The sequence below is a fragment of the Panthera tigris genome, chromosome A1, assembly GCF_018350195.1.
Source record: "Panthera tigris isolate Pti1 chromosome A1, P.tigris_Pti1_mat1.1, whole genome shotgun sequence".
NCBI lineage: Eukaryota > Metazoa > Chordata > Mammalia > Carnivora > Felidae > Panthera > Panthera tigris.
The window spans coordinates 176,506,368-176,530,825 of record NC_056660.1 but is presented as its reverse complement, the minus strand read 5'-3'; the positions used below and the strand labels follow the sequence as shown (position 1 = coordinate 176,530,825).

The window sequence follows — 24,458 nt, the reverse complement described above, 5'->3', positions numbered from 1 at the left end:
CTACCCTGGCATGGCAGTTATAACCTCTAGACCACAATGACCATTATTAGAAGCAGCATTCTGGCCAGCATTCTCTTCAGAAATCTATCTTACCTAGCCAAATTTAAAATTAAAGTTAAAATCAAAATTAAAGTAAGAAGGAGAAGAAGGAGAAGGAGAAGGAGGAGGAGGAGGAGGAGGACGAGGAGGAGGAGGAGGAAAAATAAAGAGAGAAAAGACAGAATTAATGAGTGATCAAAAATCAAAGTGGGCATAAAACAGGCAGAGCACAGAGGCTTTTTAGAGCAGTGAACCTATTCAATATGATACAATAATGGCAGATACATGTCATTACACATTTGTGCAAACCCAAAGAATGCACACCAAGAGTGACCCCTAATGAGTATGGACTGTGGGTGATAATAATGTGTCAATGTAGGCCCATGTGTCCCAGAACAAATGAGCCACCTGGATGGGATGTTAACGGGGGAGGCTGGATGGGATGGTGATAGTGAGGTAGGATGGGGATATGGAGACTATATGAATTCTCTGTATTTTCCATTCAATTTTGCTCTGAACCTAAAACTACTCTAAAAAAATAGTTTCTCTCTCTCTTTTTTTTTTTAAATCAAAGTAAACTTAACCAGAGGAGTATGGGGATGGAAGGAAGAGGGAGAGAGAGAAACAGAGAGGGAGGGAGAGAGAAAAAGAGAAGTGGTGAGGGAGAAGATCCAGAAATAAGTTTTTCAAAAAACGTAATAAAGACATGCCATCAGTTTTTCCAAGACATTTGTACCATTCCCTACCCTAAGTGTCATTTTAAGTACAAATGAACATCCTAAACTTTGGGACACTGCTTAAACATAAATGCTGTAGGAAAAATTATCTCATATATTTTTTAAATTACTTATAAAAGCAAAATCCAGATTATATATAGGCTACATCAAAACTAACAGCATAGGGATGCCTGGGTGGCACAGTCAGCTAAGCATCCAACTCTTGATTTCAGCTGAGGTCTTGATCTCACAGTTCATGGGATCAAGCTCTGCATTGGGCTCTGTGCTGACGGTACACAGCCTGCTTGGGTTTCTCTTTCCCTCTCTCTTTGCCTCTCCCCCACCTCAAAATAAATAAACACTTTAAAAAACAGGATAGCATTAGCTCATTAAACTAAATTAAACAATGGTATGACCAATGATCAACACCACTAATCGTGGCAACTGCCTACATTTCCTATACAGATCCTAAATTATAACTCCTTTTCCAATGCCATAATAAAATATAGTATGGGTACCAAAGAAACTCACACTGTAGTCACACTGTACTCATTCATTCATTTCACAAATATCTACTGACTTCTGCGTAGGCCCTTGGACTAGACATTCTTCTACGGCTCAGCCTTTTAAAAGACAAGTACAGTTACCTGGTAAAGCGGTAATAAAGTCCCGCTGCAACATGGGCTTCAGGTAAGAGTTAATATGTCCATGCTGATAATGACACATTCGTGAAATAAGGTGTTCCACAAATTCCACTTGATCTGATTCAGACCACTGGTCAAAATATTTAATACACAAGTCTTTTTCTTTTTGATAGTTTCCTTCTGATGGCCTCTTTCTGGAGACGATCACAGATGATGTTCCATTACTTATCTATTTTAGAAAAATAAAAAAAAAATAATTAGTTTGACAAGGAAAAAAACTCTAATTAGTATTTTATTGGAAACATTTTTCACCCTGTGTATTTAATCTTAAAATACCAGCTATACCCTGAAGCCAAACTCATTCCTTTATTAATTCATTCATGAAGTAATTTAAAATGTATTTAGGGCCTCAAATTAAGTCTCTAAAGTAAATGTCAAATTTACAGCTATTTATAAAGCTATCTGGTGTCCCAAGTCATCATCCTCCAATGCTTATGCCAAAACCATGTGGTTATTAGATAACCAATGTCAGAGATATCTTAGAGAACGTGCTCAACTTGGCAAAGTAGCAACTGATTGACTATTAGTAGTTTGCTTTACTTCTTCAAAGATCAAAGTCAATGCTATACTCATCTAGCCAATGGTTCTCACACCTGTGTGTGCATCAGAGTAACAAGAGGGCTTCTTAACAGACAGACTGCCAGGCTCCACCACAGACGTCCTCATTCTATAGGTCTGGAGTAGAGCCTGAGAAGTTGCAAGTTCCCAGGTGGTACTGGTGCTGATGGTCTGGAGAATGCACTTTAGAGACCACACTTTGAAAACCACTGGTCCATTTAATGAAGAAATCTGAAGGCAATTCAATCTAAAAATTGAACCCATCTCCAAGCTGTTACCAGAGCTACTAGACTGCTAGCAAATAACAGTTTAGACTTTCACTCCTTTTTTTTCTTCACCTACTCTGAAAGCAACCCAAGGTAAACCACATACACCTCAAAAGATTCTCATCCTATAGAGTTGGTCGATGATATCCCACAGACTCCTATACTACCTATGCATCATTTCTCCTCAAAGCTACATGGATGATGGTTCTTGCATAAAACCAGTATATTTCTTAAAAAATAAAAACTACATATACTTTATCTGACAACAGCATCAAAAAAAAAAAAAATTTGGAATCCCCAGACTGAAGCCACAACTGCCACTGGTGCTATGAGGCTCAGTAACATCCCTATTTAAAACCAAAATTACTTCAATGTTTTTGTCAAACATTTGCCAAGCTATCTACCAGTCACTCCTTTGAGAGCCCCTTCATGTATAACACCAGAAATAGCCTAGAAGAGAATTTTGAAAACTGAAGAGTTATATTACAGACATGCATTAACTCCATGCATGAGCTTATCTCAGAAGTTTTACACAGAAAAAACCAAGAGCTTTGTTATCACTATGTCCCCTAATTTAACTGAATCTATCCCAGAAAGAAGACATCCTTCATAAATAACCAAAGGAGTCTGACTTTCCTTATTAAAATCTTATATATCATACCTCTCTGCAGCAAGTTTTTATGTCCACATTTAAAGGTACATAGTGAGAAGGCATTCACCTCCCATCCCATTTATCTGACTACCTCCTTCTCTAGGAATGTTTTTCCCCCCCTGGAAATTGGATGGAGAGCTCACTGACACTGGGTACCACCAGAGGGCAGCATTGAACAGAAATTTATGATGCTGCTTGTAGTTAAGACCTCTATCTGACAGAGCCCAAAAATCAACGTTCAAAACAGTCAGAAGTGAAAATTCTTCACGGTGGTGAGTATCAGCTAGTATAAGGGACATCTCTGCTACTTTTAAGTATAAGGATGTTGAGTATAATGTTATAATAACTGCCCGACTATAGGCAACTTGGTTAAAGCAAATAATAATACATCTACATAAGGTACTATAATGAAGCCATTAAAATTAGGTTTATATAGTAACATCTTAATAACAAGAGAACATGTTTATGAAACAATATTAAGGAACAAAAGACAAGATGCAGAATGTTATACAGCATTACAATCACGGTTAGTTTGTGCAATGGGGAACACACAAGACAGAATAAAGGATATATTAAAAAAAAACAGCCTATTTCCTTCCTCCTTCTTTTCTACATTTTACTCATTGTAACTTGTCAAAACTTGCTTTCCTGACGGGTTAAATATATGGTAACAACTTGCATTTGTGTACTGCTTTATAATTTCCAAAATACTTTCACATCCGTTATCATTTGATAAGCAAAGGGATTATCATTTCATTTACAGAAGGGTTCTTAAACATCTAACTTCCCTACAGCACTGGTATACCATTAACTAGTTAACTAAAAGAACTTACGAAAGAAAAACTGAAAGCCAAAATGTTAAGAACCACTGTGAACTGAAAAATCAATAGTCAATGAAGAGAACCCTATCGGAAAATACGGAGCACGAAGGAGGAACAGACATCAAGCTGCACACAGTTCCCCCGACGCAGTGGCAAGTGCACAGTTCTACAGCACATTTCCCATTTCTACTTCTAGCCACCTGCTGAGCCCAGATTTTCCTGACATTGTTTTGCTTTGCTTATTTCATCGTAAATTTGTTGGGCATACTTTATTCTTGCTAACTCATCTACTCCTCTCATTTCAAATCAAATGAACGCAGAGAATATTTTTAACATTATTCTCTTCATCTTTAGGTTTATTTGCCTCTTACTGTGTCTTTCTGAGGGGCAAAGTTATTTGTACCATAATGGTTGATGGAAAGATCCAATCATGAAACTTGACATAGCATCCCTCCCCATAGCTAGCGCAAAAAAAACCCTGGGGAATTGGGAGGAAAACTGGCAGGACTAAAAAGAACCAAGAAAGAAGAAAGGAAAGGGCAAACTAACAAGAAATGGGGGAGAAGGGTGAGGGTAGGGAGACAAAATCACCAATGCACACACACTGGTATGGCACGGTGCTATTCTGGTGACAAAGGATGCCACCACTGACCATCTTTGGCTTGGACTGTGGCGACAAACTGAGTATTTTAGGCTACAGACACTTCAGAATCTTTGTAGCAACTCCAAAATTTTTTACTATTAGTAATGACACTTCCCTGAGGAACAGAAGATAAATTAGAGTGAATTCCGAAACTAGCAAAATTGCACAAAAGAAAACAAAAACGCTTGCTTGGCTCTAGTTTTCATTGAGGACATGAGCTGAGGGAGCATCTTATCTATAGTAAGTCAACTGCTCTTATCTGTGCGTCGTCATTCCTACCTGCCAAAGAGTATTTTTCTTTGGGGACTCATCTTCATTTTGATCCTCCATAACTGAAGTGTTCTAAGGGGGGAAAAACAGGTTATTTGAATTATGCCGAGTTTTGCAAATCCTACACCAAAATATAATTTTGAAAACCCAAAGTAGAATGTACCAACACCAACCCAAGAACTATTTGGCGTGTGACTAACAGATGCCATTTTGGGGTCAAAAGGGTTGTGCTCATCTTCATACGTTAGTCGAAGTTACAGTTAGTTGCTGGACAAAACTAAGCATAAAGTCTTTATATATGAAGGCTGGGCATACTTAGAAAACAAGCTAAATTATGGGACTGGGGCTGAGGCTCTACCTCAACATCACTGTTATTCTTTTAACTTGTGGCAAGAAGCCACGGAGACCCACTTAGTTCTTTGATTGCACAAACATTTACTAGAATGTCTGCTATTCAGTAATCCATCCCAACCATCACCTGCATTTAGTACTGCCAAGCTCTGGAAGTCCCCCCTTGCTTTTCTCTTTCCTTCCTTGATAACCTTGTTTTTCTAGACAATCTCCCTTAGCAAGCACCAGTGGTGGGTGCCCCAACTTCTTCCCTGAAGGGGAGGATGCTGGTAGCCAGTAACAATCTGGCTTGCCTTGGGAATGCATCAGCTTTTGATTTTTGTGTTTACCGCACAAAGAGGCACTGTGCGATTATTCTTTCTGGTGACCTAGTCGCTCAATAGATGCCCATTAACTAGAGATTATACATGATTGGATTTTCCCTTTTGAAGCTCCTACCTAATGGCTAAATGGAAACTTAATGAGAAGGGGAAGTGGGAGAGTAGTGCTCCGAAAGGAATAACAATTCAAGAACCTCTAAGATTCTTTCCCAAACCTAAAGTTCTAAGATTGGGGTACAAAAGATAAACTATAACACTCCACAGTATTATTCAAAAGAATCCTATAGATCTGTTTAAGTCACTGGTGTTTACAAGATTCTGTTTACTGCCTTTAGGGATAAGCCGATCTCTCAAAACTTCCCTATTTTTCCTTTGTTTTCTTCAAGTCATAAAATGTTTGCACCCACACAGTATTTCCCAACGTGGGTAATGACAGAAGAATCACTACAGAACACTAGTACTTTGCAGGTCACCTAGCTCGCTCTGATCAGGAATACAGTATGTAGTACAACAGTCAAAGGCTTTGAAACCAGAGAGACGTTGCATTTGTGAGGTGGTCACTTATTCAGTGTGTGTGTGTGTGTGTGTGTGTGTGTGTGTGTGTGTGTGTGTGTAATTCTGAGTAAGGTCTTTTACCCATGGACAAATACAAACCATATAGAGGTACTGTGGGATGGAGACTCCCCAGCACAGTGCTTGGTGTGTAACTGGTACTCAAAAAATCATTCATGCCCAGCTTTGAAGATGCTACTTTCCCTTAAGTGTTATCTTCTCACACTTTTTAACCTCAGGCTTTGACAGAATGGCTCCAGATGGCTGCCTGTAGAGAAAATCCACTGGCTCCCTCAATAAAATCTTACAAGTCCCACAGTGCCAAGGTCTGCAATGGGGGAGAAGGGCAAACGGTCAGGGTTCCCCGTATGTGAAAGCCAACCATGAGCTAGAGAGGAAGACACTGTGTCCAAGAGTCCAAAACAGGTCTAGAGTAGACGGTAATAAATGATCCTGAATGGGAAGAAGAGGGTGGACAAGAGAAAAACAGAAGTAGTACTTCTCTCTCCATGTAATTTTCCTTTTACTGCTATCTTGAAGGACTTAAGATTCATAAAGCTGGCAGGGGAGTGAACAAAATGGAAACAGTGACTTAATACATCATCTGCTGGGTCCAACTAGTAGTTACAAAGCCATCCTTGCAAGGTCACAATGTCCTGGGTTCTAAGAGAGTAACAAGAAGAAACCATGGCTGGAAACATGAAGAGTTAAGCGTATAAAGTAGGAGAAAAATGGCAAGTCCCTGCCCCCATCTTCAGGCACCGGAGGAAATGTATGAGGAATGCATATATGTAGGGTTTTAAACTAAAAACTTTTGGGGCGCCTGGGTGGCTCAGTTGGTTAAGCATCCGACTTCGGCTAAGGTCATCATCTCACAGTTGGTGGGTCCGAGCCCCATGTTGTGGGGCTGACAGATCAGAGCCTGGAGCCTGCTTCAGATTCTGTGTCTCCCTCTCTCTCTCTGCCCCTCCCCCATTTAGGCTCTGTCTCTCAAAAATAAATACAATGTTAAAACAATTAAAGTAAAAACTTCTGTTATACAGGAGTCTGAACCCACCAGAACTCTTCTGACCTAAGCTACCTAAATACTTTCCTTACTCAGGGAGGAAATAAAAAGTCAGAAGTCCCTACAGATTACACAAGAAACAACTGTCTTTCTTCCTTTCACTCATTCCAAAACAGAGAAATGGTGTTTATTTATACAGATGAGAAAGAAACAACCCCTCTGATAAAAATAGCAACTATTCTCTTAAGGCTTGATAAAAGTGGATAAAAAGATACGATTTAATAAAATTGTATTTAATAAAGCCCTGGGGTGGCCGGAATAGCTCCCCCATCATACATATCTTTTCAACTTCTCTTATAAAGCCCTGAGGAGAAGCTGCCAAAGGGAAAATGCTACTCTGAAGCTACATTGATCAGAGGATCATTTCCCAAGAGTCTTCCAGGTGACACAAGAGATGCTCAGAGAAAAAAGGGTCCCTTGGTCTAATAAAATCTGACAAATGCTATATGCTGCACAAACACTTGCTCTCTCCCTCCCCACCCCCAAAGTTAAAAACCACTTCGTTAAGGGGCACCTGGGTGGCTCAATCGGTTAAGCGTCCGGCTTCAGCTCAGGTCATGATCTCACGGTCTGTGAGTTTGAGCCCCACATCGGGCTCTGTGCTGACAGCTCGGAGCCTGGAGTCTGCTTCAGATTCTGTGTCTCCCTCTCTCCTTGCCCCTCCCCTGCTCATGCTCTGTCTCTCTCTGTCTCAAAAATAAATAAAAACATTAAAAAAACACAACACTTAAGACACGAAAGGTTCAGAGATGTCTCGTAAGTAACAATCAGGTTAAGATAGTTTAACCTAGCTTTCCCAAGTTTGTTGGACATGGACACCTCTCTTATTATAACAATACCTCATTTAACAAGAGCTCAGCAAATACTGGAAAACACTGGACTAGGGCAATAGCATGCAGAAGTCCTCCCTCCTCTCACTTCACCAGACCCAGGTTTCTGGGAGACAAAGGAAATGACCACTTTGGTAGGCACAAAATATTCCGAGTCCCCTCTCATCTTTCCCAGACTGCTTTATGAGCTGAGTCTATGTGTAGGTACAATAAGCTAGCTCTAAGTCGTGATACATCTTTGCCAGTAGGTGCCACCAGCTAAGAGAATATATTTCACTTGGAAAAATCTACTTTAAGAGTTATATAAGAGAAATACATTTCCTACTTTTAAAATGCTACAAATTCGGCATTATGAGTTTCATGATAGAAATGCTTATACAGGGGCACCTGGGTGGCTCAGTAGGTTAAGCGTCCGACTTTGGCTCAGGTCATGATCTCAAAGTTCGTGACTTCAAGCCCCGAATTGGGCTCTGTGCTGACAGCCCAGAGCCTGGAGCCTGCTTCAGATTCTGTCTCCCTCTCTCTCTGCCCCTTCCCTGTTTGCACTTTCTCGCTCAAAAATAAACAAACATTAAAAAATTTTTTTTAAAAAGAGAAATGTTTATACAACATAAGATTTTCATACAAAAGGAGTCTTTACTCTTTGGAGGAAGCAAAAATAAAAAAAAAACCACAAAGGATCTGGAAAACATGGGAGCATTGTGCCATTTTCTTTAGTGTTTTCAAATTGGGGGACTTAAGACATTAAGAATGACAGACATATAATGCAAAAATGCTATTAGCTAACTTCATTGGGTCTCTAATCTAGGCTTGTTTCATACATTGCCTTTTAATCTTGAGGAAAAAAATATGAATGTATATATTGCAATTTTACCAAAAAAAATGAGGAACAGATAAGTAAGTGATTAAAAGTCACAAAGTTGGTAAATGAGAGATGCAGGAATCAGAGCTAGGTCTGTTCTAATCAGAAGTCCATGTCCTTTCCGTACAGAAAAACACATCTCAAGTATTTTCCAACTGCTGGTTGTAGCCTATGAAGTTCATTTAATGGGCCGCAATCAGCATTTTCTAATAAAACGAAATTGAATCTGGGCATTCCCCTGCTCACAAAGGTAAGCATAACAAAAATCACAAGGGGTAAATAAAAGGAATGAGCAAAACCAGAACAGGAAAATTCAAATTAAGGAAACAAAAACTCATTATTGCACAAGGAGAACGATACTCAAGTCAAATCACTGAGTGACAAAGAGTTTTTAAAAATCTCTAAAAGTCGTAATTTGTGAAGAGGATAATGTGTACTTTTATATATACACTAAATATAAAATTCCACAAAATATATCAAGGAAAAAAGTTATTTTTTTTTTAAATTTTTAAAACACCCTTGCATCTTTGACAGATCAAGTAGACCAAACAAATAAAAGCTTGGCTTTCCATAGAACATTAAAAAAACAACCTACAGAGTATCCTAGGCCACAGAAAAAGTATCAAATACAGTCAGAAATCAAGAAAAGATTATTGTGTTAAGATCAAGCCAAGCAGAAATGTCCAAATCTAGTTTGCTAGTTACTATGTGCCACAAATTCCAAAGATAAACAGAACAATGACTCACACAAATAAACCAAACACCTCTGTGTTGTTATTGTTAATTCCACCCAGGCCCCTAGTCTAACCTAAAATTCTTTCCCCTTAAACCTAAATCTTACCAACACATTACTGGTAAATGAGATCACTGAAGAGGGAGAAACATTCACTCGGAAAAAGAAGAGACAAGCTTTTCCAAAAAAGCAGTCCCCTCTCTCATAGTAATCTCACAACTCCAGAAGGAAGAAAAACATGAACGCACCTATGCATACATGACTTTTTAAAGCAACAACTCCAGCCACCATTAAACATAGCTAATCGAAAATCTTCTTGTCCCTCCACACAAATATCAACATATAGGAACAAACCAGTTGTTTTCTTTCTACAATTAAAATAAAATTTTTAAATTTTAATTCTTTGGGAGTTTGTCTGAAATCACTGCCACGTAATTTCTGTAATGTAGTAAGTTCTGTTCCAGTTTATCTAATCTGCAGTTCTACTCAACACTTCTAACTAGGTGTTTGGCTGTTCCTGACACTACATGACAAGATCATATCAAAGTATGTAGAAGAATGAACACAGGGTAAAATTTTTCTTCCTTTCCTCACCACCAATTATTTTTTAAAAGAGGGGAATGCTTATATTATTAGATATTTTTTAAAAAATTTAAGCTACAATAATTAAAGCAGTATGGTTCTGGCAAAGCAAGATCAATGAAACAAAATAGAAAGTCCAGAAACCGATCATTTATACTTACAAATCTGTGTATTTTAAAGTCAGAGTTTCAAATTGGTGAGAAAGAGATAATACTCTTTATGGGATTAAAAATAAAAGATGGGGGTGGAGGGCGCCTGGGTGGCTCAGTCAGTTGAGGGTTTGACTCTAGATTTTGGCTCAGGTCATGATCCCAGGGTCTTGGAATCAAGTCCCCTGTGGGGCTCACATTGAGTGTGGAGCCTGCTTTAAGATTCATTTATTCATTCATTCATTCATTCATTCTCTCTCTCTCTCTCTCTCTCTCTCTCTCTCGCGCGCGCGCTCCCTCTGCCCCTGCCCTGTGCACACACGCACATGCTCGAAAAATATAAATAAAAATAAACAAAAGTTGGGCACCTGGGTGGCTCAGCTGGTCAAGCATGGGACTCTTGATCTCAGCTCAGGTCTTGATCTCATGTCTGTGAGTTCAAGCCCCACACTGTGATCCACACTGGGTGTGGAGCCTGCTTTGAATGAATGAATGAATGAATGAATGAATGAATGAATGAATATAAAAACTTTTTAAAAATAAAGAAAAGTTAAAATGCTACCTCATATTACATCCCAATAAATACTATGGATACAAAGAATCAAGTGTGAAAAATTACAACCATAAAACTACTAAAAGCAAGCATACAGGAGTTTCTACAAATTCATGGAACCAGGGAAAGGCTGTCCAAGCATGATACCAAAGACAGAAATAAATGTAGATGTGATTGGATAAAAAAATTCAAACTCATGAATGTTCACAATAAATTTCAAAAACAAATACAATACATTGGGGGAAGTATTGCAATGTATGATAAATAAGTTACTATATAAATATTTCTAATAAATTAATAAGGAAACCAAAACTAATACCCTAATAGGCAAATAAGAGTAAGTAGATATTTCAAAATGAGAAATTTAAATGGCCATCAAAAATGAACACCTACAACAATAAAAAGATGCAATTTTTCACCTACCAAAATTGGCAACTTTTATTTTTATGTACTCTACAGGAATTGGGCGCTCTGGTAAGATTATAAACTGTTACTTTTCAGAGAATATTTATCAACTTCAAAAAGTACTACTTAACAATGGACATAATTTAACTTTAGCAATTTTTCCTAAGGAACTGTATTTCTATAGAAAATTATAGCTATGACAATTTATAACATGGAAAACTAGAAAACAATGTAAATGTCCAACAATAGGGTATCATTTAAAAATATGATACAGGCGCCTGGGTAGCTCAGTCGGTTAAGCGTCCAACTTCGGCTCAAGGTCATGATCTCATGGTTTGTGAGTTCGAGCCCCGTGTTGAGCTCTGTGCTGACAGCTCAGAGCCTGGAGCCTGTTTCGGATTCTGTGTCTCCTTCTCTCTCTGCCCCTCCTCCACTTGTGCTCTGTCTCTCTCTGTCTCTCAAAAATAAATGTAAAAAAAAAATTTTGTTTTTAATATATGATAGTAGAAATTTTTAGTTCTTTTTAAAAACATTTCTATTGAAGTATAATATAATAAAGGGTTTAATTCTCAAGTGTAACTAGTACTCAGACCAACATAAAGAACATTGCCAGGGTCCATAAATATTTTCCTCATATTACCTCCCAGTCATTAATGGCCAAACGTAACCACTAATTTTTTTAATATCACCATAGATTTACACATTCATTTTTGAACTTTTTTTTAATGTTTATTTATTTTGAGAGAGACAGAGACAGAAGAGACAGAGAGTGCACACATGTGCACAAGCAGGAAAGGGGCAGAAAGACGGAGAGTCCCAAACAGGCTTTGTGCTGTCAGCACAGAGCCCAATGTGGGTCTCGAATCATAAGATCATAACCTGAGCCAAAGCCAAGAGTCTGACACTTAACCGACTATTGAGCCACTCAGGTGCTCCCATTTTTGAACTTTAAGTAAATAGATTCTTATCATATATACTCTTTAGATCTAGCTTCTTTTGCTTAACACTATGATTTGAGATTCTTAAATACAGCAACAGTTCATTCTTTTTCACTGCTCTATATTATTTCAAAAAAATATTTATTCATTTTACTACTGATTAACATGTAGGTCACTTCCACTTTTGGCATTTAAAATAATTCTGTCATGTCTGCTGGTGTACATGGGCATGTATTTCTGTTGGGTCTATAGTAGGGGTGAGCAATCAGATCATAAAATATAGTAATTTTTACTGTACATGCTTAAAAATGCAGACAGTAATGCTGAACTTCAGGGTTTAGATGTACATTCTCTGGTCATTGACCACATCTAGGTGAACAAAGCCCCCAGGATGCAGCACAGAACTTGCAGAGCTCATGGTCGGATTAACCCATACATGAACTCTCCCTGACACATTGAGATGATCCTTACTGAAAAAGAGCAAAGTATTCCTAAATCAGAAGAAGTGGTTGCACAAAAGAAAAAGATATCCAAGAGGAAACTGGAGAAACAAAAACTTGCGGCCCAGGAATAAATTCAGAATAAAATAAATGTTAAAAAAAATAGCTTTTGACCACTTTTAATTGGACAGTCTTTTCTTACTCATTTCCAGAAATTCTTTATTTATCCTAGAATAGAGTCCTTTTCCAAATATATTTATTGCAAAGGTCTCCTCTTAATCTATGGCTTAACTTTCCATTCTCTTAATGGTGTCTTTTAATAAAGAGAAGTAATTAATCTTAATTTTTTAATGTTTATTTATTATACAGTCTCCCATGGAGTAGCCTAGAAGTTTTACTTTTTTCCCCCCCAAAGTTTATTTATTTTGAGAGAGAGAGGGAGAGAGGGAGAGGGAGAGAGCACAGGCACACACATTGAGTGAAAACAGGGGAGGGGCAGAGAGAGGGAGAGAGAATCCCAAGCAGGTTCCATGCTGTCAGCACTGAGCCTGACTTGCTCTCTCAGGAACCAGGAGATCACAACCTGAGCCGAAACCAAGAGTCTAACACTTAACCGAGTCACCCAGGTGACCCTATTTCACCTTTATACTTACATCTAAAATTCATCTATACTAATCTTTATGCAAAGTAGGAGTCAGCATTCATTATGTTTTTCAAATTGCAGTTTACAACCCACTGTGGTTTATAATACCAACTTAATGGACACCCAGCATGAAAGAAAGAAAGAAAGAAAGAAAGAAAGAAAGAAAGAAAGAAAGAAAGAAAGAAAGAAAGAAACAGAACACACAGCACATCTCTTATTTCATCAATTCTAACACATATTTTTTCACATTTTAATATCTCTGAAATTGAGATATTTCTTAACCATCAATGGCATCTTAAAACTGGTAGCATTTTCTTCTGAATGTTACAGAAAATGGCATATCTTACAATCTATGCTGTCTTATGTGTCACAGTGGAATACAATATACATTGGGGTGACTTTAGGAATGTATGTTATGTTACACACACAAACATATATAAAACATATACATAAATATGTGTGTGTGCACATATGATTACATGTACTAAGTCTAAATGTAAATCTGGGCGGGTCTAAATACAAGTTTTATTTCTCACTATGAAAATACTTAAAAACACTGAAAACCCCTAATTAAGGTATTGGAGTACAATGAATCCCATACTGCGAAAGTTACCTACCACCTTTTCAGTTGTCTTTCGATTCCTCTAACTATATCAAAAGATATTTTTTACACTGTTTAATACTTTCAATTATCTGTTTTTAACAAAAAGACCTAGCTTCCTATTCAGTTTACTGTAGCAAACGGTATGTGGCTAGAATTTTATATGGGTCTCAACAAGTGCCATGATTTTCCAGTCATACAACAATACGGTCTCCTTTTCTGATTTTTTAAAAGAGAGCAGATTTTTTAAATATGTGAAGTAGATAAAAGGACACACAGTATACAGATATGTCCAAAACTGTGAAGATAGTACTCACCTGTCTAAAGTTATGGGAAAACTACTTCTTGGAAGAACAGTGACATGAAAAAAGGTCTAAGGTAAATTTTAAATGAAAAATAAAATGGGGGGGGGGGGGTCAGAATACATCTGTAGGACTCCATCTTCATGGATAAAACTTAATTATTGATTTATTTAGAGCAGTGTCTAGAAAAGGTGTGTTAAAATGCTAACAATGTTATCTCTGTATATTTTGCTTTCTATTTGCTTGAAGACATCTCTTTTTAACAGTAAGGAATGGTGATTTTTAACATTAAACTTTCAAAAGTAAAAATCCATGCCAAGACCCCAGATACATATGCTCTAGTCTAAGGAAACAGAAACTAGTTACTGAAAGTTGAGGCAGGATCCTCCTGCATGTCACCTGACCTCTCTGTGCCCACTTCCTCATCCAGAAAACTGAGGTTGAAACAGGCCTCCCCGACAGAGGGAGTGACAAAATTTAAAAGAGAATCCTGGCACTTATAAGGGCTCCCTTAGTCAAATTTAACCTCCAAAGGGCAGAAAAAGCTTGGCTGAGTTATTCATTCTGTATTCCTTCCACTTCCGATAATTCCTGGCACTTATAAGGGCTCCCTTAGTCAAATTTAACCTCCAAAGGGCAGAAAAAGCTTGGCTGAGTTATTCATTCTGTATTCCTTCCACTTCCGATAATTCCTGGCACACTACTTAAGTACAGAAGTATAATAAGTATCTGTTGATATGAGTCTTGGCTATAATTATTACAATCTTCCTATGAATTGTAATGACAAAAGTGGTAATTTTGTTTCTGCTTACTCCTTTCCCATAGTTTCCAAACTGTCTACAAAGAGCAAGGATTCAAAATGGGGGGGGGGGCATGCAACACAATTTCTGGCCCTCACAAAAAGCAGTAAGAAACAAAATCTAGTTTCAGAAAGGCAGTCATCTTTATTACCCCTAAAGTATTCATTTACCTACATAAAAGAAGAACACCTCATTAATTATTTGACTGCTTAAAAAGGTCCAACAAAAGGATGGATAGATAAAAGTCTGCCAGAGTCTGAGAAAGCAAACGGGGAGCAGCAGAATGTGCCCTTAATGCTTCCTGGTGCTTAACACTTGGAAGAGAACTACTAAAGTAAAACCTGTAAAATGTTTCATATCCAGGAGAGGAAGGAAGCCAGAAAAAGAAGGTGCTTTCAAAGTAGTAGAAGAATGGCCAAAGGACACTGAGTCATGGCACCACAGAGGGAGTCAGTCAGCTGAAGAGTAAAGAGCAGGCCTTTACAGACACAATGCCCCCACTGCAAACTCTGGGCTCTGACAATGACGAACTGTCTTGACTTCCTGTTAGTTACTTGACTTCTCTCTCGGATTCAGTTTCCTCTTTTCTAGGGCAGGGAGAACACTGCCTACATTGCAGGAAGAGAAATAACACGTGCAAAGCACCTACAGGATAACATTGCTCAAAAATATAAACCAGAAAGACATTTTTACTTTTTTGCTTCTAACATTAACCATTTTAAAAGAAACCTGACGAACACCTGGATGGCTCAGTCAGTTAAGCGTCCAAAATTTAAGTCATGATCTTATGGTTTGTGAGATGGAGCCCCACGTCAGGCTCTGTGCTGACAGCACAGAGCCTGTTTGGGATTCTCTCCCTCTCTCTCCCTGCCCCTCCCCACCCCTCTCCCTGCGCACATGCACTCTCTCTTTCTCTCAAAATAAATAAATAAGCATTAAAAAAACTTTTTAAATAAAACGAAACATACCAATAATTAATTAAATATAAGTAGTCAAAACACTCCAATTAAAAAGCAGAGATTGTGAAACTGGATAACTATATGCCCTCTAAAAGAAACCCACTTTAAACATAAAGACACACTGCTTAAAAGGACAGAAAAAGGTATACACCATGAATTACTTATCAAAGGAAATCCAAAAGTCAAAGTAAATTAATATTAATAATAGGCAAAACAGATTTCAGAACAAGGAATGTTATCAGGGATCAAGTGAGGTATTTCATATTGATGAAAGGATCAACTTATCAAAAGAATATAACAATCCAAAATATATATGCCCTTTTCTAACAAAGATTTGAGATACATCTGGAGGAAAAAACAATGACACAACTCCAAGGAGAAATAGACAAATCCAAATTTAAATTTGGACACTTCAACACTCCTCTCTTAGTTATACATAGAACAAGCAGACAGAAAAGAGTAAAGATATGGAGGACATGAAAAACACTATCAGCCAACTTAACCTAGTTGACATTTATAGAACACTCTACCCAACAAGAGAACACATTCTTTCCAAGTACACAACATTCACCAAGATAAATGTTACTCTGGGCCATAAAACAGGTTTCAATAAATTTTAAAGGGCTGAATTTATACAAAGTATGCTCCAGAATGACAAAGAATTAATCCAAAATTAATGTAACAGAAAATCCCAAAAGGTTCGGAAATTAATATATCACTAAAAGATATCACAAAGAAAATTAGAAAATATTGTGAACTGAATGAAAGTAAAAATTCAACATATTAAATACTGTGGGATATAACTAAAATGGTGGTTAGAGAGAAACTTACAACATTAAATGCATTAGAAAAGGACATGGTCTTCAAAGCAACAATCTAAGCTTCCCCTTTAAAAAACTAGAAAATTAGCAAATGAAACCTAAAATAAGCAGCAGGAAGGAAATAGTAAGGATGAGATCCAAAATTAATATAATATGAAACAGAAAAACAATAATGAAAAATCAATGAAACCAAAAGCTGTATCTTTGAAACAATTAATAGAAGTGATAAACCTCTAGTCAGGCTGATAAGGAAAATAAAATAGATAAGAAACATATTTCCAATCTCAGGATAAAAAGTGGGACCATGAATACAGATCCTATAGACATTAAAGGAAAATAAGGAAATATTATAATTTTACACTAATATATTCTACAACTCAGATGGAAGAGACAAATTCCTTAAAAGACACATGGATACCAACAAGAGAAATAGATAAACTCAGCAGCCCCATACCTGTTAAAGGAATTGTCTTCACTGGTGAATTTTATTTAGTATTTACAAAAGAAGTAATATTAATTCTACATAAACTTCTAGAAAGTAAATGAGGCACGAACATACCCAATTCACATTCTGAGGCCAACACTACCTTGATACCGAAGTCTCTCAAACACATCACAAGAAAAAAAAAAACCAAAACAAAATGGATAAATATGATTGCTGTGAATGTTATATGTGTTCATTTGTCAAACCTACATAAACTACACACTTAAAATTGGAAAATTTTATTATGTATAAAGTATACCTCAAAAAAGTTAACTTTTTAAAAACTTTAAGTGCTACACAAAAACAAAAACTTTCCCACAAAGCAAATTCAAGGCCTAAATGATTTGCTTGGTAAATACTATCAAACATTTAGACAAGAAATAACAGCAATCTTTCACATTCTTTTTAAAAACAGAGAGAATGAGTCACTGTATTAGAATAATCCTAATGCTAAAACCTGAGAAAAGACATTATCAAAATAGAAAACTGACCAATTACCTTCAGGCAGGAAGGTGTAAAAACCCTCAACAAAATATTGCCAAATCAAATACAAAATTACATAAAAAGCATAATACTTCATCATCAGTTGGGGCTTTCCCAGAATTAAAGACTGGCTGAAGAGTCAAAAAATCAATGTAATACACAGTAAGGCAGTAAGTTATACAATGATTTCAATACATGTATTTAGGGCATATTAACAAAATTCAAAACCCTCTCATGATTAAAAACCCTTAGGTGTGGGGCACCAGGGTGGCTCAGTCAGTTGAACATCTGACTTCAGCTCAGGTTATGATCTCGTGTTTCATGAGTTCGAGCCCCACATCAGGCTCCCTGCTATCAATGCAAAGAGTGCTTTGGATCCTCTGTCCCCCTCTCTGCCCCTCCCCTACTTGCACTCTCTCAAAAATAAACATTTTTTAACGCTTTTTAAAAATTATTTATTTTTGAGAGACAGAGACAGAGCATGAACAGGGGAGGGGCAGAGAGAGAGAGGGAGACACAGAATCTGAAGCAGCTCTAGGGCTGTCAGCACAGAGCCTACACGGGGCTCAAACTCATGAACCGCAAGATCGTGACCTGAGCCAAAGTCAGACACTTAACCGACTGAGCCACCCAGGCACCCCAATAAACAAACATTTTTAAAAAAATAAAAACTCTCAGGTAACTTACTCAATGTGATAAAGAATATATAGATGTATATGTGTATGTGAGCGCGCACACACACACACACCCCTATAGCTAACACACTTAATGGTCAAATGGAAAACTTTCCCCCGTCCTCAAGAACAAAAGTAGAATGTCCATTCTATACAAATTTCACTAATCATAGCCAGTACAATAAGGCAAGAAAAAGGCAAAATAAATGTCAGGAAGGAACCAGACGGCATGACTGTCTACACAGAAAATCCTAGGAAACCTACAAAACAAGTCAAACTAATATGTGATGGTAGCAAAGTCACAGGTTACAAAGACTAAAAAGGACGAATAAAGCTGCATAAAACTCAAGCCCTCAGCATAACCAGAAGGAACAAAACATAAGAAGAAAAGTAAATAAATTCTGGGACACCTATATTCTCCTGCCATAAGCCTTCCTAGAGAGCAAGAGTAGATCAGGATAAAATGCACAAAAGACAAAAAGAGAGAAACAAGCAACAGACCGAAGATGGACATAAAACCACATTAAGTATGAAAAAAATGAGAATGAGTCCTAATGTATCAGAGTTGATTATAGATAAGCAACTTAAAAAAAAGTATCAGAGATGCAAAAAAGGAGTCATCAAGGGGAGGCTCTTTTTTAAAAAAAGAGTGCAAAAGGAAAGGTGAATAGAAGGAAGCTCCTTAATTTGATTTAAAAAAAAAATCTACAAAAAAAGTAAACATAACATCATACTTAAAATACTTGAAGTTTTCAATGTTAAGATCAAGAACAATTCAAGGATGTCCCCTCTCAACACTATTTTTCAAGGAGGTAGTTAATACAATAAGACACCAAAAAAGAAAAAAAAGGTATACATATTGAGGAAAAAAGAAATGCAACTGTCTTTGCTCACAGATGACATGATCATCTATGTAAACAAAAAACCAAACACATAAAACCTAACAAAAAAAGAAAAAAAAAAAACCTCCTGAAATGAACACACAATTGTAACAAGGTTGGAGAATGCAAGGTTAATACATAAAAGTCATTTGCATTCAGGTACACCAACAGTGGTATTTTTTTTTTTAACGTTTATTTATTTTTGAGACAGAGAGAGACACAGCATGAATGGGGGAGGGGCAGAGAGAGAGGGAGACACAGAATGGGAAGCAGGCTCCAGGCTCTGAGCCATCAGCCCAGAGCCCGACGTGGGGCTCGAACTCGCGGACCGTGAGATCGTGACCTGAGCTGAAGTCGGACGCTTAACCGACTGAGCCACCCAGGCGCCCCTACCAACAGTGGTATTTAAAATTAAGAATACATTACCTTTGTCTACAGCCATTCCATCCTGAACGCACCCAATCTCACCTGATTTCAGAAGAATACATTACTATTTATTTTAGGATCTCCAAAAATTAAATATTTAGGTCTAAATTTAACAAAATATGTATAAGATCTATATGAGAAAAACTATAAAACTCTGGTGAAAGGTATCAAAGAACTATATAATTGGATAGATATTCCATGTTCATGGATAGGAAGACTCAACACTGTCGAGATGTCAACTCTTCTCTATTCGATCTAAAGATTCAATGCAATCCCAATCAAAATCTCAACAAGCTATTTTATGGATATCAACAAATTTTAAAAGTTTATATGAAGAGGTAAAAGATCTAGAACAGCCAACAAAATATTAAAGGAGAAGAATAAGCTAGAAGACTGGTACTTTCCAACTTCAAGGATTATTATAAGCGACAGCAGCAATCAAGACAGTGTGGTATTGGTAAAAGAACTGACAAATAAATCAATGAAACACAGAGTCCAGAAACAGACCAAGATAGTCGGCTGATATTTGACAAAGGACTAATGACAATACAGCGGAGCAAAGACAGACTTCTCAATGAAAAGGACTGGAATAATGTAAGAGAAAATCTAGGTGATCTTGGGTATGGTGATGACTTTTAAGATATAACACCAAAAGCATAATCCATGGAAGAAATAGCTGATAAGCTGGACTTCATTAAAAGTAAAAACTTCTGCTCTGTGAAAGACACTGTCAAGAGAATGAAAAGAAAAGCCACAGACTGGGAGAAAATATTTGCAAAAGACACACCTGATAAAGAACTGTTAGTCAAAATATATAAAGAACTCAAAAAAAATAAAGAGAATAAACAATCCAATTTTTAAAATGGGCAAAGGACATGAACAGAAACCTCACCAGAGAAGATATACAAATGGCAGTAAGCAAATGAAAAGATGGTTCAACATCGTATGTCAACAGGAAACTGCAAATTAAAATGAGGAGATACTACCATACACCTATTGGAATGTCCAAAATCTAAAACATGAAAACACTAAATGCTGCTGAAGATGCAGAGCAACAGTCCTCATTCACTGCTGGTGGGAATGCAAAATGGTACGGCCACTTTGGAAGACAGTTGGGACAGTTTCAAAACTAAACATACATTTACCATATGATCACACAAATGCACTCCACAGTTATTTACCCAAAGGATGTAAACACTTATGTCCATACAAAAGCCTGCATACAGATTTTTATAGCCACTCTATTCATAACTGCCAAAACTTGGAAGCAATCAAGAGGTCCTTCAGTAGGTGAATGGATAAACTATGTACATCCAAGAATGGAATATTATTCAGCACTAAACAGAAATAAGTTATCAAGCCATGAAAAAAACACAAAGGAACATTAAATGCACATTACTAAGTGAAAGAAGCCACTGTGAAAAGGTTACATACTGTATGATTCCAACTATATGACATTCTGGAAAAGGTAAAACCATGGAGACAGTAAAAAGATTAGTGGCTGGCAGGGGTTAGAGGAAAGGAGGGATGAACAGGCAAAGGAAGATCTTTAAGGCAGTGAAACAAGTACATACGGTACTATAATGGTGAATATGTATCATTATACATTTGTTGAAACCCATCAAGTGATCAACAGGGTTCACCAAGAGTGAACTATGTGAACTATGAACTGTGGGTGATGATGTAGATTCATATCGTAGTAAAAGTATCACTGTCATGAGAGGTTGTACATGTGTGAGGGCAGAAATGTATGAGAACCCTCTATACTTTCCACTCAATTTTGCTATGAACCTAAAACCGCACTAAGAAAGTCTATTTTTTTTTAAAGAAGAGAAAAGCCTAGGCATCTTTTAGAAACTATATGAGTAGAGGAAAAAGAAATGCCAGGGGAGGGATTTTAAGATCCTGCAGCATTAAAGAATTTTTAAAAACCATTCAAAGGATGCAAAGCTTGCCCCCACCGTATCTCCTACTCCCTATCAATCCCCCCTCCTGCAAAAAAAGATCATCCAATAAAGAAACTATACTTTGTTACACTGGCAAAGGATGTTCTTACACTAAAATTTTGTGAATTTAACTTCAAACTGCCAGTCCTGTCCCAAAAAATGTAGTGACATAAGCAACCTTCATCAATACAAAAACAGAAAAACACCTACACATAAAAGAAGGAAAGAGAGAAGGGGGACAGAAGAAGAAAACTAAAATACCAGAAATCAGCCTTTCTTAACTGGGGTTCAACAAGATAATTAAGCCCTAATATCAGTAACTATCTTCTTAATTTTCCTAAGGACAGTTATATAGGTAACTATCATTCTAGTTATGTATGAGAAAAGTGAATTTATAATATACCATGCATGCCTTAACTGCTCTTACGGAATCTGATTGAAAAGAGTTACTCCAAACTGAGTTACATATGCTCAAAAAAGTTTTTGATGTTATTTTTTACATGTGTTAAGTCAGAAGTTCAAAACAAGAATAGAAATGCACCAAAAGCAGAAAGAAGTGAAACATGACTTAGAAAAGAAAAACAAGCCTATAACAAATAAAAGTAAATTATAATGCCACAAAGTGACAAATTCAAATGAAAAACATAGTAAGAATCATTGAAGAAAAGCAGGAAAATAACCTAAGAGAATGGAAATGAGAAAAAGAAAGAAGCAAAATGGGACAAAAATTAGTTGAAATAATGGAAGACAAAAAAAAATCCAGCTCAAGTATAACTGGAATTTATACACACATATACACACACAAAATGAAATCAAAATAACATTTAAAACTATGATCCAAGTTTTTCAAGATAAAGTTCTAGGGTTCAGTGAGTGAAGAAGAATAGAGAGTGACAGCTAAAAGGGTTTCCTTTTGGGGTGATGAAAATGTTCTAAGTTGATTGTGGTTAATGCTTGCACAACTCTGTAACTATACTAAATATCAATGAATTGTATACTTCAAATGGGTATATTGTACGATATGTGAATTATACCCCAATAAATCCGTTTTAAAAATACTATAATTCAAGAAAACGTATCAGAAATAAAAAGAAACCTAAACTGCATGTTAAAAACGTGTCCAGGTACTACAGAAAATTGGTTCACAGCATTAAACTCTAGTGGATAGCTAATGAAAATTATTAGATTTTAAAGAGAAAGAGAAAACTTCTCACAGTCTCTAGTCCAAAATAATTTTCATTGGGGGAAAAAAAAAAAAAACTTACAAGAGAGAGCATTAGACTAGCATCAAATGTCTTAAAAACAATGTGTCAAGCAAGGCATCAGTGGAGAAGCATTTTCAAAACACTGTAGAAAATAAAGTGTGGAGGGGCGCAGTCGGTTAAGCGGCCGACTTCGGCTCAGGTCATGATCTCACGGTCCGTGAGTTCGAGCCCCGCGTCGGGCTCTGTGCTGACAGCTCAGGGCCTGGAGCCTGTTTCGGATTCTGTGTCTCCCTTTCTCTGACCCTCCCCCATTCATGCTCTGTCTCTCTCTGTCTCAAAAATAAATAAACGTTAAAAAAAAAAAAAAAGAAAAAGAAAAGAAAAGAAAGTGTGGAGCAAAGATGTTCTATCCAACGGCAATAGAAAAGGAGTTTTAAACAGGTAAACAGGTCAGAGAATTCTGTACCCATGAGCCCTTCTTCAGAAACCAAGAGATGACTCAGAAAACTTTAGCAAAAAGATTAATGGTAGACATTTAAAACAACTAATTATGGACCTATGAATAAAACAAAGGGAGAAGGGTAGAAGAATATGCCATTCATTCTGGCAAAGTCAAAATAATGCAACTTAAAAATTGGAAGAAGAGGGGCACCTGGGTGGCTCAGTCAGTTAAGCGGCTGACTTCAGCTCAGGTCATGATCTCCTGGTCTGCAGGTTCAAGCCCCGGGTGGGGCTCTGCGCTGACAGCTCAGAGCCTGGCGCCTGCTTCAGATTCTGTCTCCCTCTCTCTCTGCCCCTCTCCTGTCTCTATCTCTGTCTCCATCTCTCAAAAACTAATAAACATTAAAAAAAAAAAAAATTGGAAGGAGAGGGGCACCTGGGTGGCTCAGTCGGTTAAGTGTCCTGACTCTTAATTTCGGCTCAGATCATGATCTCAGAGTTTGTGGAATCCAGCCTCACTGTCAGTGCAGAGCCTGTTTGGGATTCTCTCTCCCCTAATCTCTCTGCCCCTCCCTGCTTTCTCTCTCTCTCTCTCTCTCTCTCTCAAAATAAAAACTTTTTTAAAAAATTGAAAGGAGAAGGGATCAAAAAGAGTAAAGAACAAACTGTTATACAGGCAGTAGGTGGGAGTTAAAGGATTTCACTGAAGATTGATAAACTTCTTAATAAAACATTAAGTAAAAAACAAAGAATTAGAGGCCTTTAAAAAATTATAAGGGTAATTAACAGAACAATTATAGAATTATAAGGGTAATTAATAGAGCCTTCCTAATCTTAAAAAGAAGTTTCAAAAAGAAAAAACTACATCATGAAAAGAAAGCAGAAGATATGCAAAGAGACATGGATTGAAAACACACAAACACATACTATTCCCAGTACAAGACAGATCAAGAAGACAAAACAAAATTCAAAAGAATAAATGGGGAGGCCGGGGAGGCTCAGTCGGTTGAGTGTCTGACTCAGTTTTGGCTCAGGTCATGATCTCACATTTGATGGGATCAAGCCCCACATCAGGCTCCACGCTAGTAGTGTGGGCCTACTTGGGATTCTCTCTCTCCCCATCTCTCTGCCCCTCCTCCACTATCTCTCTCTCTCAAAATAAATAAACTTTTTAAAAAAAGAGTAAGCGCAGGGGCGCCTAGGTGGCTCAGTCAGTTGAGCGTCCAACTTCAGCTCAGGTCATGATCTCACAGTTTGTGAGTTCAAGCCCCACATCAGGGTCTGTGCTGACAGCTCAGAGCCTGCAGCCTGCTTCAGACTCTGTGTCTCCCTCTCTCTCTGC

General features: G+C 37.3%; 1 protein-coding gene across 5 annotated transcripts in view; it reads right to left on the bottom strand.

Moving 5' to 3' along the window:
• FBXW11 (F-box and WD repeat domain containing 11) overlaps nt 1-24,458 on the bottom strand; it is a 120,356-nt gene that overhangs the window by 39,643 nt on the left and 56,255 nt on the right. For 4 of the 5 annotated variants that reach the window (XM_042992358.1, XM_042992349.1, XM_042992355.1 and 1 more), the window contains 2 exons: nt 4,679-4,741; nt 1,403-1,628 (listed from right to left, as the gene is read on the bottom strand). In XM_042992358.1, the coding sequence (XP_042848292.1) occupies nt 1,403-1,628; nt 4,679-4,729 (277 nt within the window). In that variant the 5' untranslated portion in view covers nt 4,730-4,741. The remainder of the gene's footprint in view (nt 1-1,402; nt 1,629-4,678; nt 4,742-24,458) is intronic. The other variant, XM_042992362.1, reaches the window with a different exon arrangement.